The following is an 18,770-nucleotide window of genomic DNA, read 5'->3' as shown; positions in this document are numbered from 1 at the left end:
ACAAGTGTGAAGGGGCCTTAAGAATCTAGGGTGAACTCTCCTGTCCTCTCCTTTTAGAATCACATGGAAAAGATCAGACAACATTCTGTTCTAAAGAACAACTCGGGAACTTTTTAAATGACTTTACTTTTACTGCATTAGACTTTGACTCCATTACTTACACTGCTACTAAAGTAAAACATCAGCAAACTAACTATACTACTGGGGTCAGATGTTATAGTACGGTTTCCCTAGTTTGCCTAATAAGATTTAAGGTAAATCCAATGTGATCAAATGAATCAAACCATCTTAAAGAAATGACACCAATGTAGCCCAGTAGTTTGTCAATAGGACATTTTATTCATACGTCCGTTGTCTTTTTTCAAATTACATTATACTTGCTGAGATGACCACCGGCTGCAGCCTGGACAGCTAAAAATGACAGCTGTACTACTTTTAAGCAATTTTTTGTTTCTATTTTTTCTATTTTTTTTAATGTTTTTTTTTTTTTTTTATTACCTTGCAACGGAAAAAAGCACATATGCGATGAGATGTGGTGTGGTGATGTCAGGTAGGTCGGTAGGTTATATTGCTGGTCTAAAAAAGAAAAGAAAAAAGAGGAAAAAACCCTTTGCGGCGCACATTGTACATGTTGTAAAAGGATCAGAATATGGCACATTTGGTCCACGTTGGTAGTTTTTATCATCTCATTTTCAAACATGTATTAAACAAAAGAAAAAAACAATATATCTTAAACAGCTCATTGTAAATGTGTTTCTTTTTTCCCCAGAAGCACACAGCATTAATGACAGCATACTGAAAACACGACTGTGGGGCAGGGCTTGGGTTTCTCTTTTTGTTAAAAACATCTGTTCGGCCAAATCACGTGTTTCTACTCTCCCTGGTACAGTATCATTATCGTCTTCTTTCAATCCGAGGGGGGCGGAGCTTCGTGGATGATCGACGGGGATGGCTTTGGACATTCACAGGAAGTAGTCAGGAGTGCGTCTGGTCACATGGGGCTCACCGCGGCGAGGGGCGGGGTCAAACTGAAGGCTGGGGGGAGGGGGGAGAAAGGTTCATTAGTTCGGTCAATTGTTAATTATACTAGAGCTTCCTGCTCACTGCTTATTCATTTGTTTTTTTCTATGCAGAGAAATTCTGCATACTAATTATGCCTTTAAGTTAGCCACTAACTTTTCACTTCTGGCCAAGGAACAAGACAAATCTGCAGTTTGGCTAACACTGGCACATTTACATTGATGTTGATTAATGTGCATTGTCATTGTAAAAACAACTGAAAACTAGGGATGGGCAACGAATTTCGAATTTTTGAATTATCGTTTTTATGATCAAGATCGACTTTTATTATTGAAAGTCAAAAATCTTAAAAAAAATATATATATATATTTATATATATATTTTACCCGCGTCTGTTTCTTTAAAGTCGAGGTGAACCAGGACGGAACGCACTAGCACGAGCGTCGGAGACTGAAAACCAATTGAGAGGCGGACCATATACGGTGTCGATTTGATTTGACAATTCTGTCGACTGGCTTTGGTCAATCCTGGCGTCTTCCACCCCCAAATCCAGTGGGATTCAGCGTGTTGTCGTGCTACGCGAGTGGGATCCGCGGAGTACCAGGCAGCCAGCTGCTTCGTGCAGAGCGAACGGACAATCCGATGCATGGGTGCTGCCCGCCCGCCTGGAATCTCCGAGGATAACCACGCTCTCAAGCGCGCGCCATTCTTTGCATTCTTAGAAATTATAGTTTTTGTTTTTTGTTCATGTTTCATACAATTGGCCAAGTTAGTAGTTAGTGGGATAGGAATTCTACCAGATGACAGGCACTAGGCGCCATTTTCTACTTCATTTGGAAGAGAAAATTATCCTGAAATGAAGATTTGATTGACAGCTGCATGACTGGTTGAAATGGGGTAGAAATTTGATAGTACTAGGGGACGTCAGCAAACTGTAGATTGCTGTTATCAATGAAATCTTGAAAAATGACTTGATGATGTGAAAAAGTGTGAAAAACTAAAGAAATTATATTTTTGTGATTTTTTTTGGCATGCATTATTAAATAGGTGCACTGCATACCCAGGTATTTGAATTAATAGAAAAGAAAAGTCATTTTTGGGTTCAGCTCGACTTTAAGAACAGCGTTTGTCTATGTGATGTTGCTGTAGGAGCTGCGCAGTGCACACTGGAGCAGAACGGCTCTGGGCTCTCAGCAGTGCAGAACTCGGTAGTTCTAGAAACGCTACAAATGTAGTAGAAATGGTCTTAAACTGTCTATATTACAGCAACACTCAGCCACAAGGAAAAGGCTTCAAGGCTTGTTACTGCATGAAGAAAAGCTGATATTCTGTCTACTGTTCCCTGAGACATCTCGGCGCTACGCTAATTTTGCTAGCGGCTAATAAAGGTCTGGCTGCCTATTAACAATAAGAGTTCCAAAGTCACCCCCTCTCCCTGCCCATGGGATTTCATCCGTTATTCATTTTTCCATAGACCTTGCATAAAATGCTTATAAAAATTGTTTTACTTGGTCAACCCAAGTGATTCAGCTATACTTAGAATCAGGGAAGACCATGTAAAATTTGACTAGCAATTTTGTGAAAGTGAATTTCGACTAAAAGTCGACCTTGGCCCAGAGACTTTTGACTAGTGTTCTTGCTAGAAATGCCCATCCCTCCTGAAAACTGAATCTCTTTTGGAAGGAAACTATCGTGTTAAAACAAACAACACTGGAAACAAACTACAGTACATTACAGTGTGTCTGGATTTGGCTGCTGGTACATTATAACAGAACATATACAAATAGATATACACAGAAGAGACATGCCAGTCCATCATGTTGGATGAAGTTACAGAACTGGAGTCGGATTTGTTTCGATACCAAAACTCTGTCCAATAAACAGCTGCTTCCGAGTCATGTGACTGGGAGTTCTGATATCACTGGAATGCAGTGTTACACTGATTTTCACATGGTGGTGGTGTTAGATTACATGTTTTATGTATGTACGTACGTACGTTGTATGTCTGTCTGACTGTATGTATCAATAAGTACATTAACATAAAAAAATATAGTATACAGTTAGTTACATTATTGAATACCGGTACTATGTACGGGATAGTGTATATATGACAACAATTATTGTCATATATATACATAATTGTTATGTATTACTATATGACTAGTGTTTTATGTATGTGTGTATGTATGTACATATACATGTGTGTGTGTGTGTGTGTGTGTGTGTGTGTGTGTGTGTGTGTGTGTGTGTGTGTGTGTGTGTGTGTGTGTATATATATATATATATATATATGTGGATATTTCTATAGCATGTGTTGTTATACAAGTATAAATATAATAATTTAGTATTGTGGAAAAGGGGTGGGGGTTAATAAGTTATACTTCTTCTTCTCACTCCTTTTCGAATATGTCTATATTTGTTACCCCTTCATCTTTATTTCACAGTACTATTTCAATCGACTTGTTAACGTGTAATTTTGAAGGCCCTGTATATTGTCTGTTTTGTTTACATACATATTCGAAATAAACATGACAAACAAACCGTGTTAACACTGTATCCAAATGCTCTACAGAAACTGAACTTACAAAGAGTATTTGAGGGTGTCGTCCAGTTCCATGATGGCCGCCTGGTTTCCACAGCGGTAGCAGTAGTTGGGAGCACTGAAGATGGTCACCACGTTCTTATCATGGCCCCAGTTATAACCCTGTGGGACACCAACATGTCAGGTTAGACTGCTGTGTGGGGCCGATAGCGTGTGCTGCTCAGGTTAGACTGCTGTGTGGGGCTGATAGCGTGTGCTGCTCAGGTTAGACTGCTGTGTGCTGCTCAGGTTAGACTGCTGTGTGGGGCCGATAGCGTGTGCTGCTCAGGTTAGACTGCTGTGTGCTGCTCAGGTTAGACTGCTGTGTGGGGCCGATAGCGTGTGCTGCTCAGGTTAGACTGCTGTGTGCTGCTCAGGTTAGACTGCTGTGTGGGGCCGATAGCGTGTGCTGCTCAGGTTAGACTGCTGTGTGGGGCTGATAGCGTGTGCTGCTCAGGTTAGACTGCTGTGTGGGGCTGATAGCGTGTGCTGCTCAGGTTAGACTGCTGTGTGGGGCTGATAGCGTGTGCTGCTCAGGTTAGACTGCTGTGTGGGGCCGATAGCGTGTGCTGCTCAGGTTAGACTGCTGTGTGGGGCCGATAGCGTGTGCTGCTCAGGTTAGACTGCTGTGTGGGGTCGATAGTGTGTGCTGCTCAGGTTAGACTGCTGTGTGGGGCCGATAGTGTGTGCTGCTCAGGTTAGACTGCTGTGTGGGGCCGATAGCGTGTGCTGCTCAGGTTAGACTGCTGTGTGGGGCCGATAGCGTGTGCTGCTCAGGTTAGACTGCTGTGTGGGGCCGATAGCGTGTGCTGCTCAGGTTAGACTGCTGTGTGGGGCCGATAGCGTGTGCTGCTCAGGTTAGACTGCTGTGTGGGGCCGATAGCGTGTGCTGCTCAGGTTAGACTGCTGTGTGGGGCCGATAGCGTGTGCTGCTCAGGTTAGACTGCTGTGTGGGGCCGATAGCGTGTGCTGCTCAGGTTAGACTGCTGTGTGGGGCCGATAGCGTGTGCTGCTCAGGTTAGGCTGCTGTGTGGGGCCGATAGCGTGTGCTGCTCAGGTTAGACTGCTGTGTGGGGCTGATAGCGTGTGCTGCTCAGGTTAGACTGCTGTGTGGGGCCGATAGCGTCTGCTGCTCAGGTTAGACTGCTGTGTGGGGCCGATAGCGTGTGCTGCTCAGGTTAGACTGCTGTGTGGGGCTGATAGCGTGTGCTGCTCAGGTTAGACTGCTGTGTGCTGCTCAGGTTAGGCTGCTGTGTGGGGTCGATAGCGTGTGCTGCTCAGGTTAGATTGCTGTGTGGGGCCGATAGCGTGTGCTGCTCAGGTTAGACTGCTGTGTGGGGCCGATAGCGTGTGCTGCTCAGGTTAGACTGCTGTGTGGGGCTGATAGCGTGTGCTGCTCAGGTTAGACTGCTGTGTGGGGTCGATAGCGTGTGCTGCTCAGGTTAGACTGCTGTGTGGGGCCGATAGCGTGTGCTGCTCAGGTTAGACTGCTGTGTGGGGGTGATAGCATGTGCTGCTCAGGTTAGACTGCTGTGTGGGGCCGATAGCGTGTGCTGCTCAGGTTAGACTGCTGTGTGGGGCTGATAGTGTGTGCTGCTCAGGTTAGACTGCTGTGTGGGGCTGATAGCGTGTGCTGCTCAGGTTAGACTGCTGTGTGGGGTCGATAGCGTGTGCTGCTCAGGTTAGACTGCTGTGTGGGGCTGATAGCGTGTGCTGCTCAGGTTAGACTGCTGTGTGGGGTCGATAGCGTGTGCTGCTCAGGTTAGACTGCTGTGTGGGGTCGATAGCGTGTGCTGCTCAGGTTAGACTGCTGTGTGCTGCTCAGGTTAGACTGCTGTGTGGGGCCGATAGCGTGTGCTGCTCAGGTTAGACTGCTGTGTGGGGTCGATAGCGTGTGCTGCTTGTGACGTGCGTGTCTGTTTGAGCTGTGTGAGCCCAGATGTGCACACGGGATATGAGCAGTCCACCTCGGCAGCCCGCACAAGGCGCCACAGCTCAAAGCCGGTGAGACACCAGGGAGAAGAGTCCAACGTGCGCAAACCTGCACCGCTTACTTCAACACCTGGGTGTGATAGATTTTTTAAGCAATTTCTGGCAATCGCATTTACACAAAAATAAATAAATAAATAAATAAATATAAATACAAGTGTTCATTGTGAAGATTATCTTGCCGAGCAAAACTTGTAAATATCACAAACTTTTCTTAACCACAGAGTTTATTTTCTGCAACAACCAAAAATTCAGTGGAAAATCCCATTGACTTTGAGATGAGGGAATCCAGAGGGATGCCAACTTCCAGGTTGGCCTGCAACACTCTCTAGTTGCCTCTTTAAGCTTTATGCGCCCCCTGCTGGTGCGGAGTGGAAATGAAAGAACAAAACAAAGCCGCAGCGATTTTACAGAAATGTGTATGCAGCACCGCATCCGAGAACATTTCTACGTTGGTGAAGTTGTCGTTTGGATACGGCCGGCAGGTGTGTGTGTGTGTGTATGTATGTTACCTCCATGACCAGCTGATGCGCGCGGGACACCAGGGTGAGGCCGTTGGCGTGGTTGAAGGTTTCGGAGATGTCCTGACCGAAGGTGTAGCCAGCACCGCGGGGGGAGATGCCCCACCCACCACGGTCATCTGGGTCTGACCACAGCAGGTCACACATGGGCCCCTGAGGACGAGGGAGGGGTCATTCACTCATGTTGGAGCATTTTTGGGAAATAAAGCAGGGGGCTCTGTGTCTCTGTGTGTGTGTGTGTGTGTGTGTGTGTGTGTGTGTGTGTGTGCGTGTGTGTCGAGTCACGCAGATTTCTTGTCACATCATTCAGCCATGTGCTCAGATCAGGTACAGCAGTGGTTCTCCTCTCCCCCTGTGCCTGATCTCTGAATCTTTACCTGACTACTACATTTTGCTTAGAAAAGGGCAAGAGAAAACTACAGCATATGATGCAATGAATGATAACCCACCTTTTGAAGAACATTACAAAATAAGAAATTGAGTGAGAGTGTGCCTCCTGAGCAGATTCATTTTAACGTTTCGTTTATTTTCATTTTCCCCTTTCTATCAAATACCCCCTGTAGTAGCTCCTCGTAACACTAGGGGTATGCATACCATAGTAGCGACATGTCACAGGACAATACAATACTACAATATACTAACAACATTATATACGACTAGGGGTGCACCGATCACGTTTTTTGCCACCGATCACCTATGGGAAATATCTGCCCAACCGATCATCGACCGATCACCGATATATAAACTCCTCAAAAAAAGTTTGGAAACGTTATTTCGGTCGATTATTTCTCCCCTTTAATAATACCAATTGGCATTGTATTTTATATCGTTGGAAAGCCTGATTAGTGATAGGGCTTTTTTTTTATTAAAATATATGTATATATATATAAAAATATCGGCAATCAGCCGAAATATCGGCAATCAGCCGATGGCATATTTGAGGTCAAAATCGGCCGATACAGATTGCTTGCTGATCGATCGGTGCACCCCTATATACGACACAACACTACAATATACGACACAACATTTAAACAACATTTAATGCAACAAGTGTGTACCTCATGTGGGACCTCTTGCAGGCGGTCCAGGGCTCGTATGTGATCCAGAGTGTCTATGGAGGGAGACAAACCTCCGTGGAGACAGAAGATCTGAGAGACACACACACACACACACACACACACACACAGCATTGTAATACTCATTCAAGAAGGCACCTCACCAGTCAGCAGCCAACATCACGACACAATAAATAACCATCCATCTAGACCTCTCTCTCCTCCCTCTGTCAAACGCACTCTTCTGCTCTTACAGCGCAACAGCTTCACTTTACAGCCTAATATACTGTACTGACCATCATACGTCAAGACCATTATGATGTGTGATGTCATCACCTGTTTTTAGCAACAGCTTATTTATTTATTTTACTTTTTGAGCACAAAATGAGGTTATTTGTCAAAAAGTATTTCTATCCTGGCGAACAACAGAGCAGGTCCTGAGTCGTGACTGAAGTAATGTAACAGAACCTAACAGGCCAGGTGAGGGTATCTCTGAGTCATGACTAAAGTAATGTAACAGAACCTAACAGGCCAGGTGAGGGTATCTCTGAGTCATGACTAAAGTAATGTAACAGAACCTAACAGGCCAGGTGAGGGTATCTCTGACCACCTCAAATCTACTGCAATTTACAGAGCCATTGAAGGATGGAGCTTCTTATCAAATCACCTTATTAAAACAAATATACGAATATTTGAATGAAGGCAGTGGCCTCTGCCCTGCCCGGCCTTAGGGGGGTGGGGTTTACAAGGAGGAAGAACAAAGAACTTCCTTCAATACTCCAGCCTATAGCGCCTCCTACAGGCTGGGCAGGTCAGAGGCCACTGCCTTAATACCAATAATCCACCACAGTACCCCCCGTCTGTATCTCTGCTAAAAGAGGATAAAGTAACCTACAAGGAAGAAACATAAAATAGGAATCAAACTCATCTTCCCTTTTTCCCTATGCTTAGTTTGGTAACTGACTTGGATTATACTCTTCATCCAGCCTCTCAGCTTGCTGTATTCCTTCCTCCTTGCAGTCTCCTCCCTCCTCCTCTCCCCTCTCCTCCTCCTCCCTCATCTCCTCTCCTCCCCATGTCTCTCACCTGTCCGTCCACCAGGGCGGTGAGCGGCAGGTAGTCGAACAGGTCTGTGAAGTACTTCCAGACGTTGGCGTTGCCGTACTTCCTCAGGCACTCGTCGTAGAAGCCGTAGACCTGCGTGATCTGCCGCGACTCGTGGTTCCCTCGAAGGATGGTGATTCGCTCCTGGAAACGAACCTGAGCCACAGGCAGAGGAGCACAAAGAACAACTTTGTTACTGCTGCTACAGAGATGCTACACTCAGTGGTCAGTCTCTAAACACTTTGCTACAGAGATGCTACATTCAGTGGTCAGTCTCTAAACACTTTGCTGCAGAGATGCTACACTCAGTGGTCAGTCTCTAAACACTTTGCTACAGAGATGCTACATTCAGTGGTCAGTCTCTAAACACTTTGCTGCAGAGATGCTACATTCAGTGATCAGTCTCTAAACACTTTGCTGCAGAGATGCTACATTCAGTGGTCAGTCTCTAAACACTTTGCTACAGAGATGCTACACTCAGTGGTCAGTCTCTAACACTTTGCTACAGAGATGCTACACTCAGTGGTCAGTCTCTAAACACTTTGCTACAGAGATGCTACATTCAGTGGTCAGTCTCTAAACACTTTGCTACAGAGATGCTACATTCAGTGGTCAGTCTCTAAACACTTTGCTACAGAGATGCTACATTCAGTGGTCAGTCTCTAAACACTTTGCTACAGAGATGCTACATTCAGTGGTCAGTCTCTAAACGCTTTGCTACAGAGATGCTACATTCAGTGGTCAGTCTCTAAACGCTTTGCTACAGAGATGCTACATTCAGTGGTCAGTCTCTAAACACTTTGCTACAGAGATGCTACACTCAGTGGTCAGTCTCTAAACACTTTGCTACAGAGATGCTACACTCAGTGGTCAGTCTCTAAACGCTTTGCTACAGAGATGCTACATTCAGTGGTCAGTCTCTAAACACTTTGCTGCAGAGATGCTACATTCAGTGGTCAGTCTCTAAACACTTTGCTGCAGAGATGCTACATTCAGTGGTCAGTCTCTAAACACTTTGCTACAGAGATGCTACATTCAGTGGTCAGTCTCTAAACACTTTGCTACAGAGATGCTACATTCAGTGGTCAGTCTCTAAACGCTTTGCTACAGAGATGCTACATTCAGTGGTCAGTCTCTAAACACTTTGCTACAGAGATGCTACACTCAGTGGTCAGTCTCTAAACACTTTGCTACAGAGATGCTACATTCAGTGGTCAGTCTCTAAACACTTTGCTACAGAGATGCTACACTCAGTGGTCAGTCTCTAAACACTTTGCTACAGAGATGCTACATTCAGTGGTCAGTCTCTAAACACTTTGCTGCAGAGATGCTACACTCAGTGGTCAGTCTCTAAACGCTTTGCTGCAGAGATGCTACACTTAAATAAAACCTGCATTGCATTTCTAACCAATCCAAAGCCTTTAGGGCGGCCTGAATAATTGGGGCGGTGTTGTAGAATGGAATTTAACAGCAGTGACATGCAGAGGTCATATGACCTGCAGAGGTCATGTGACATGCAGAGGTCACGTGACCTGCAGAGGTCATGTGCTTTTAAACACAGACTTGAAAGACAAACACTTTCCCGTAACCAGTTGGTAAACGAGCAAACACGTCTTTCTGGTCCTGGGTTCTATGTTTGAAACAAAGTCGCTGTAAATCCTTAATGGCACCAATCCTGTGGACTGAGCACACATTCGATAAAAGGGACTCAAATAATGTAACGCTGGCCGGGACTTCAATTTTCAAGTTTTTCTTGAAAATTGAAAATTTCTTGTTTGATTCCCTGTATCTCCAGTTCTGTATCAAAATGTAAGACTTTATGTAACTGTGGGACCGTTAACATAAAGAATGATTTGTTGATGTTCAAATACAGAGAACCTTAAAACTTCACATTCACATGAAAAACACCATTACACCCCAGCCAGACCCCAGCCCAGACCTAAACAGCACTCTGGCTACATTTAGCTTAGCTACTGAGCAACTGTAGTTATAGTGACTGAGCCCAGAGCCAAACAGGACTCTGGCTACATTTAGCTTAGCTACTGTACTGTAGCTAACTGTGTAACTGTAACTGTAGCACTCAATTGAAACATTGTTGATTCAATTCCGCCCTTGTCTAATCATTTCCACTTCCTGTTAGGGCTCCCGGCTGCGCAATAAATCAGAGATAATCTAACATGGCAATTTTGTCCTAACGTGGGAAAATGTTTTGACCTGTGCAACCAAAGACGCCATTTTGAAATGAAACGTCAAAGTAGTGGACCACTTCGCCTATTTGGCAGTTTTGGTTATGCCCAACTCAAACCCAGATCAACAGCAAAGTAAACAACGTTTTCCCAAGTTAGCCGTTTTTTCGTGTGACTAGACACCAGTACTGGTTTTGTTGGATGGAGCCATGCTGTGATCAGACATTAGATTCATGTGTTTGTGTGAACTGAAGTTCACTGAAGTTAAGGAGTCGCCATTTTGAGCCACTGTTTTGCCTGCGACACTGGGATCATAAAACACTGCATAGATTCAGAATCACGACATTTCACACTTTCAACGAGATATACGTCACGGGCACATTGTTTGAAAAGCTGCTGCTAAAAACCAGAATTAAGGTGAATCAAACCCCTGGCTGTGCTGTTATGAGGAAAATGGTCTTTAAATCAGATAGACGCTCCCTGCTGCCGAACCTGTCTGCTGATCACAGCCAACAGCAGTCATTGGACCATTACTGTACACACACACACACACACACACACACACACACACACACACACACACACACACACACACACACACACACACACACACACACACACACACACACACACACACACACACACAGCACCATCGACAGTGTGTGAGAGAGAAACAGCTATCTGCACTGCCATCTACCCCGCTCTCTCCCTGACCCTGAAAGCACCACCAGCCCCGCCTCTCTGTCAGCTGACGCAAGGGAAGGCTATTTAATTTATATAGCCCCGCCTCTCTGTCAGCTGACGCAAGGGAAGGCTATTTAATTTATATAGCGCCGCCTCTCTGTCAGCTGACGCAAGGGAAGGCTATTTAATTCATATAGCCCCGCCTCTCTGTCAGCTGACGCAAGGGAAGGCTATTTAATTCATATAGCCCCGCCTCTCTGTCAGCTGACGCAAGGGAAGGCTATTTAATTCATATAGCCCCGCCTCTCTGTCAGCTGACGCAAGGGAAGGCTATTTAATTCATATAGCCCCGCCTCTCTGTCAGCTGACGCAAGGGAAGGCTATTTAATTTATATAGGGCCATTCAGACACAAGGCAATTTAAAGTTGGCTTTAAAAGGGCACAAATACAAGCGTCGGCAGGAACAGGTTTGTGACGCAGATCACTTTCCCAGAGAGTCAACTAAACAGACTAACAGAGTGCAACACAACCAACCACTACTTCCTCCTGGCCAGGGCCGGAAATTAATTAATTAATTAATTGTTTTCACTCACCGGCCAAGCGTATTTTTTACCCGCCAAAATAATAAATTGTCTTTTTTGGTCACGTATACGTAAATACACTATCACTAACAGTAACATGAATACTAATAATTTATTAACGTAAAGACAAACACTAATGCTAATAACACTATACCAGCACGACACTAAGACAACCATTAACTGTAGTACATTTACAGTTAGCGTATCCCTTTAATCCAAATATTGTCTTATTTAGAATAAGGTCGATAGTAGGATTATCACAGTTCATATAAACATAGTCAATGAGGACGATGGAAAATTCAACTCTGAAGTGACACCATGGCAACAAAAAGAGCATTTAACTGGCCCCGCCCACTGGGATTTGTGTTTGGGGATTCAGGTTACATGCATGAGATAAGATCTGTGGTTAACAGAAGTTTGTGTTCAGCAGGATCATCTTCTTTTATGACTTTTTAAGCATTTTCTGAAAGTTGCATTAAAAAAACACATTTACGCTTCAAAAGTCAAAAGTGCTCCTCATTTGTGAAGATTATCTTGCTGAACACAAACTTCACTCTTTCATAAACTTGTGTTCACCAGACCTTATTTCATGCATTTAACCAAAATTCCTATTACAGAAATCCCATTGACTTTTACACCTACGAACCAGGAAGTGCAGGGACGTGGGCTGGGTGAGCCTACAAAAACACCTACGAACTAGGAAGTGCAGGGACGTGGGCTGGGTGAGCCTACAAAAATACATCATCCTTGTGGTACTATTCATGCAGATATGAAGATGGAACAGTGACATTACAAAAGGTGACATCACATCCATGTTATTCTGCTGTAGTCATCACTGAGACTCTTGATCATCACAGTTTCACAAGCTCTCCATCCAAATGATATTATTGTCACTTTGTGATGACACGTTTAAATTGTTCACATTCTAGCAGCCAATAGCATTGCTAGAAATATTTGAGTCTCAGACAAATAGAATACTACACAGTCACACATCGATGTCATTGTTGACAACATCGTATTGTGGTGGTATTGATAAAACAGAGGCTCCCATCCCTAACACACACACATACACAGAGAGCGCGGAGGGTACCTTTAATGTGACAAGCAGTGTGACCGTCTCCACAGAGTAGTAGCCTCTGTCGACGTAGTCTCCCATGAACAGGTAGTTGGTGTCGGGAGACTTCCCTCCAATCTTAAAGAGCTCCATCAGGTCATGGAACTGACCGTGGACGTCTCCGCACACAGTCACCGGGCATCGCACCTGACGGACACACACACAGTCAGCACAGTGCACTAACAGACAGACAGCACAGTGCACTAACAGACAGACAGCACAGTGCACTACTGATATAGTGATCGCACAAAGTCAACATGAAAATACATCACATGGTCACCTGACAGACAGCACAGTGCACTACTGATATACTGATCACACAAACTCAACATGATCACCCTCCAGAATTTAGTTGTGAAAAATCATACATACATACATACATGGTGGATACAGATTTGATATCAGCACGTCATCAGTATATCGCCCGATAAAGGCTTTAAAATGAAATATCGGCATCGGCCCGAAACAAACATTCCCTCCTTTCTAGCGATAGAGACACTGCGGAGCACGTCACGTCACGTCACGTCACGTCACAGTTGGAAAGCCACGCCCACCGTCATGGGGAACCTGGATCGCTAATGCACAGGCAAAAAGCGAGCGTGGGGAGGAAATGTGAACAGATATGGAGCCTGACAAGGTTCTTCTGGTTTTCAAGCAGTCAAATAACTATTTCAACACACTGCCTCTGTCAGAGAAGGTACGACATTATCTAGGGAGGCAACGATAACCGGTTTTAAGGATAAACGTGATACAATTCCTTACGATAACCGTGATCAAATTCCCTGCGATAATGTGATAAAATTCCTTATAACTGTACGCTTTGAAAAACATGGTAAGTAGTACTGTCCATCATCAACCAAAGTCGGCAACCGTCTCCCAGGTGCAGCCGTGCAGCCTTGGAGAAATGATTTTGGTGAGCGTATCCAGTCCTTTTTGGCTCTGAGTTTTCAATATAAAACTTGGTGAAATGATTTCTGTAAGTGTCTTAGTACTTTTTGAACATTTTCAGCTGATTTTAACAATACAGTGATAATACTGATTACCGTGATAATTTTGGTCACTGTTAATGTCCTTTTTCATTAATGTTACCCCAATAAAGCTGGATAAATGATCCCACAAAGTGGCCTGATGTGAAATACTTTGACATTCACCAGTAACGTTACTTAATAGTATCACCAGGTAAGATAATATACATTGATATTTAATAATTAAGACTTTATTTAAAAATCTGAAATACAGCTCTGCTTTTCAGACTACCGTAGTTTAAGTGACTTGCTGTTCAAGTGGATTGATGCTAAGTTAACTACGGTATTGTATATTAGCTAACAAGTTTTGCACCCTGTACTGGCAGTCAATACAGAGCCAAATATCCAGAGACCCATCATGAACACACAACGTTTTATAGAGGAACTGGCTCAGTCCTCTCTCCTCACAGCCTAGATCCACTTTTTTTCTTATCAACTTGCTTCCTTGTTTTGCTCGGTAGCACAAAGTGATTGATGATTGGTGATTTTTTTTTACATTTGTTGTCTGTGCAGCCCACCACACAACAGCTTTTAGCCATGTTTACTTCAAGGAAAATGACGCTGGTGTATGGAGGTGAATGGAGAGCTTTCCCCAACGATGGGCGTGGCCTATTTCATGCAGTGCCTCTATATGACACAGGCACACTATAATTATGTCGACATGCTCAATGCTGGACTGGAGATTACATGTTATATTTGTTTGTTTTTCCCACTTGTGAAATAGGTCAGATTTACCCTGGTTGTGGTGGCTATTGTGACAATCGTCTCAGAGAGAGCGCAGTTTTGTTTGAAAGAGAATGTTACACGAATAAAAAAGAAATATCGCATATTTTCGCATAAGCTAAGTTGAAGTCGTTTTCTTATTTTGCCCAGTGAATGTGTCCATTTTGAAAAGCGTTGTATGTCTGTCTGCATCTGCCAGCGGGCCGTCACCATAACAGGCATAATAATGTGTTAATTCCACTACAGGAGAGACTTGATGTCTGAAATTAGCTGGAGGGAAATGTGTGCATACAGTATATCTGTATCGGCAATCGGCCAAAAGAGTTGGAAAATATCTGCATATCTGATATCAGCACAAAAAAAATCCAATAGGGCTAGTTCATATCAATAACCGACTGGGGAAAGCTCACCTCCTGAACGTTGGACTCCTTGGTCAGAATCTCCTTGGCCTGGAGGAGAGACACACAAAGCTTAGGTTTATTCATCACAACTCACTTCACGGCAGCACGGAATCAGAGACAATAAACACAATAAAAAATAGTGCAGAAACGGTGAACTTAACTTTTGTTATGATTATTTTTTGCCTTTATTTGGAACTGAAACTAGAGATAGACGGGGAAGATGGGGAGAGGAGAGTGACCAGGGTGGGAATTACACGGAGACCCACGGAGGCCATGGCCTCCATGTAATTCCCACCCCGGGAGTGACACTGACGGATTCTTTTAAGGTGTCGAGCCTCACAGGACACCAGAGAGTCTCAAACGGACTTGTCCCAAACAGAGAAATAGAGAGTTTACAAAAACCTGTCTCGCCATGTTTTGCATACGCTTTACGGATGGGACCATGTATTGCAATTGGCATGTATTGCATCTTTGGTAGGACAATAACAGGTGATCGTAATCAATTAACAGGTGATTACAAACACATGACAAAAGCAGTGTGTGTATTGCAAATATATACTATATATATACTATATAGTATATACTATACTATATACAATACTATGAATATATCTCAATACAAAAATGAGTCAATCCGCCTGGTGGGTCAGGAACATGAATGGTGACATCTGATCAGCTCCATGTTCTTCTGCTGTAGTCGTCACTAATGACTTGACCATCACACCTTCCTTGTTTGCTCAGATTTATTTCTATTTAGTCGGTTGTTGTTTTTTGCTCTTGTATTCCAGTTTTCTTCCCGTTTCCATGCAGCATCCCATCTGATCTGGTTTACGCTAAACGGACAGAATCATGAATTTTGGTCATGAAAATGGAATCAGCTTGTTAAACATGGAATATTATTAAACTGTCCCTTGTAATTTGGCAGAATTGATCAAAGTAGGCCTAATTATCAAAAGTAGACCTAATTATTGTAATTACCTAAATGATTTCATCATGGTAAAATAGGCCTAGAGATATTATTCCGTCTTCGATTGGGGTGTTTTGAGAGGGGGGGTGCCGTCTTGCAAGGGACCCTTACATCACCTCACAACTTGGGTTTTCACTTTGAGAAACATGTCGAAGAGGCTGTCTGAGAGAGACAAGTTACCAAAGAAACATTTTTTATATATCGATCCTATCCCCTGAATTAAAATTAAAATTAACAAAGGGGAATTTGGAAAAATAAAATGGATTTCATACGGCCCTACCCCTACGAGTCATCCCATGTCTATTTACTGTACTGTAGTTACCCAATTTCCCCACATGGAGCAATAAGGTTTCATCTTCAGTATATGTGTGTGTCCCTCAACTCATCAGGAGCAATAATCCTGATTCCTTATCAGTATTACACCATCTAGCTAAATAGACAGAAGAGGCATTTGTACTGCAAACGTGCAGTGTTAGTCTGTCCTCCTTATCTAAACCAGTGTGCTATGTGTTCCGGTTCTATAGTCAAGTTAAATAATGCTACTTTGTCAATCCATGAGCTTTTACATTTGTACAGACTGTTGAACAGATTTGAAAGCACATTCAACATCATATTGCTTCTATTTGTTCTCTATAATGAGCAAGGCAGGAATATCAACTGTTTTACAGCTAGCTGCTTTTATTATTTTTTTATGTTTTACAAAACATTAACTTCCATGGTTGGACAGCTGGAGAGTAAACTAACTTACAGAAACTTTCAATATTTTTAGAATACGAGATGTCAGGGGCAGAAAATATATTGGGACAGGACAGAGTTTATCAAACTTTTCCAAACAGGAAATGGGAATGGGGCTGGGGAGGAAAGGACAACATTTTCACAACAATCATAAGCAATATCTTGACATTGATACGCCTCTAGGAACCCTGGCTATAAGGGAGTTAACTCACTCCTTCCTTCATAGATCAATAAGAGATTAATCCGTTTTTGTCTGGTATCTGAGTTTTCATTCATTTCATTTACAGGATCCACAACACTGCCGACGTGCCTCCGAGCCCAACTCTTCCTCTAACCGTGAGCTAAAGCAGGAACTAGCCTGCAACCTCTGAATTTAAAAAGGTAGAGGCACTCACTGATAATAATTTGTGTCATTTGTTGTGTTGAGGCAGATGCAAAAAAGCAACCAAACTAGTTTCGAATGGTGCAACCCACCAAATGTGACGTTTGAACTTGAGGCTTGACGGGTTTATGCAATCAAATTGTTGATTAGTAACCTTATTTCCAGGCGCAGTGGAAAGCCTTACCCTTGTTGATTGCCACGCATAGTTTAATAAGACTATTACACGTTCAATGAAGAACTGTGCAACATGCATCCATATTAATTGATGGGTAGAAAAGCGAACAAGGCTACTTGCTGGGGATTAGCGAAGATGGCCTGCCCTGAGACGGAAAATGCACAGTAACGTAACGCTCGGTTTAATCGCTATTAGCTACCACATTGTTCATATTATGAACCTGCCTATGACACATATCGCATTACAACTAATTTTTAGCCTTTGCTGTGCTAGCAAGCTCAGCGACCTCACGACGACTGGCCGAAAGGTGCGAAAATAGCCGCCTAGCCATTCCTTCCGCCAGTAATTAGTCTGAACCGCTTTCGCAATCTAGGCCCAATTCAAAGCGAGGCAATCAGTCAAGATAATATCATTAATAAAAGCTTGTTGTTGCATCACTTACCTTCTCGCAGAGTGTTCTGACTTGGTTTTCCGTTAGCTGCTTACACTCGTTTAGCTGTTCGATCCATTGGTCTAATTCTTTAGTAAAAGTTTTGTCTTCCATGACAGCAGCTTGCTAAGCTAGCTGTGTTAGCTACCTACCGATGCGATGTAAAAAAAAAACCCAAGTGGCCTCTTTCTGGTCCGACGTTAGCTGCTAGCCTTTAGCTCACCGTATTGTTAGCCCGATCTAGTCCCGCCAAACCGGTTCCCCAAATCTACGATCAGACCCAACAAAATAACCAGCCGTTCAATTCGCTTCTGTCATGATCAACACAAACACCACAGTCTCCGCTGGTCTAACGCGTGTGTGTCGCGCAGGGGGTCGAAGAGGTCGAGAGTCCCCGATGCGGCAGAGCGTAGCGGCAGAAGGCAGCAGCGTCGCAGCGGCTAGCCGACGTGCTAAAAGGAGCTAGCTACAATAACATCCGGGCATTTCAGCGGGCAGAGCAGAGGCACCACCGTGTGGAAGGAGAGAGAACTGCAGCTACAGGAGGGTCGATGTTAGAATGGATCGGCCGGAGGGACGTGAGGCATGATGATTGGTTGGGTTTAGGCATAGCAGGGTGAGGATTGGTTGGGGTTCGGGCAGGGGTGCAGGTGAAAACTAGTTACCTTGAGGTGACAGTCACCTATTTTATCCCAAAATAGGAGGATTTCTGAGTGGTTGTATGTCTGCCCTGGTATCTGTCTGTCACCTCATCTTTTAAGCAGTGCAACCGCTTCTATAAGTTGTATGTTGCACTGTCACTACACTGTATAGTCTGTTTTGTGAACCCCAGGAAGAATAGCTGCAGCATTGCTGTAGCTCAGGGATACTCAACTCAACTTGCTTTGCCCGGGGGCCACTTTCGTGAAATGATAGGAGGCCAGGGGCCAGTTAATAAACAAACAATTAAAAAATTGTCGCGGATTGTAGGTTTTTTGGGTGTCAGCCGGAGTTTAGTCTGACAATGTTGTGCACACCGGATAGTTAGTTAGGTTAAGTACATACATACTGTAAGTGCCTGGGTAGCGAGCAGACGGCGGTATTTGACAATTTAGCAG

At 43.9% G+C, this 18,770-nt stretch overlaps 1 protein-coding gene across 1 annotated transcript; it reads right to left on the bottom strand.

The window, feature by feature from the left end:
• Window positions 1-443: 443 nt before the first annotated feature.
• On the bottom strand, window positions 444-18,121 carry LOC310784073 (serine/threonine-protein phosphatase 2A catalytic subunit beta isoform). The gene is made up of 8 exons (XM_083645050.1): window positions 17,686-18,121; window positions 14,994-15,032; window positions 12,812-12,982; window positions 8,253-8,426; window positions 7,170-7,259; window positions 6,103-6,264; window positions 3,606-3,724; window positions 444-1,035 (listed from the first exon to the last, which is right to left on the bottom strand). The coding sequence occupies exons 1-8, from the start codon at window positions 17,785-17,787 to the stop codon at window positions 963-965; spliced, it is 930 nt and encodes a 309-aa protein (XP_083501176.1). The 5' UTR covers window positions 17,788-18,121; the 3' UTR covers window positions 444-962.
• Between the last annotated feature and the right edge of the window lie 649 nt (window positions 18,122-18,770).

This window comes from Poromitra crassiceps (assembly GCF_964638095.1).
Source record: "Poromitra crassiceps genome assembly, chromosome: 10".
In the NCBI taxonomy this organism is placed as follows: Eukaryota; Metazoa; Chordata; class Actinopteri; order Beryciformes; family Melamphaidae; genus Poromitra; species Poromitra crassiceps.
The sequence above is the reverse complement of the archived record's forward strand: the minus strand, read 5'-3'. Positions and strand labels throughout refer to the sequence as shown.

What these genes read in the sequence shown, in the direction of transcription:
- LOC310784073 (XM_083645050.1), bottom strand. Translation starts at nt 17,787, where the DNA reads ATGGAAGACAAAACTTTTACTAAAGAATTAGACCAATGGATCGAACAG. An exon ending in CCGCCCTGGTGGACGGACAG is followed by an intron (nt 7,260 to 8,252) that starts GTGAGAGACATG and finishes TGTGTCTCTCAG; the next exon opens with ATCTTCTGTCTCCACGGAGG. An exon ending in GACACCCTCAAATACTCTTT is followed by an intron (nt 1,036 to 3,605) that starts GTAAGTTCAGTT and finishes CCCTCCCCCCAG; the next exon opens with CCTTCAGTTTGACCCCGCCC.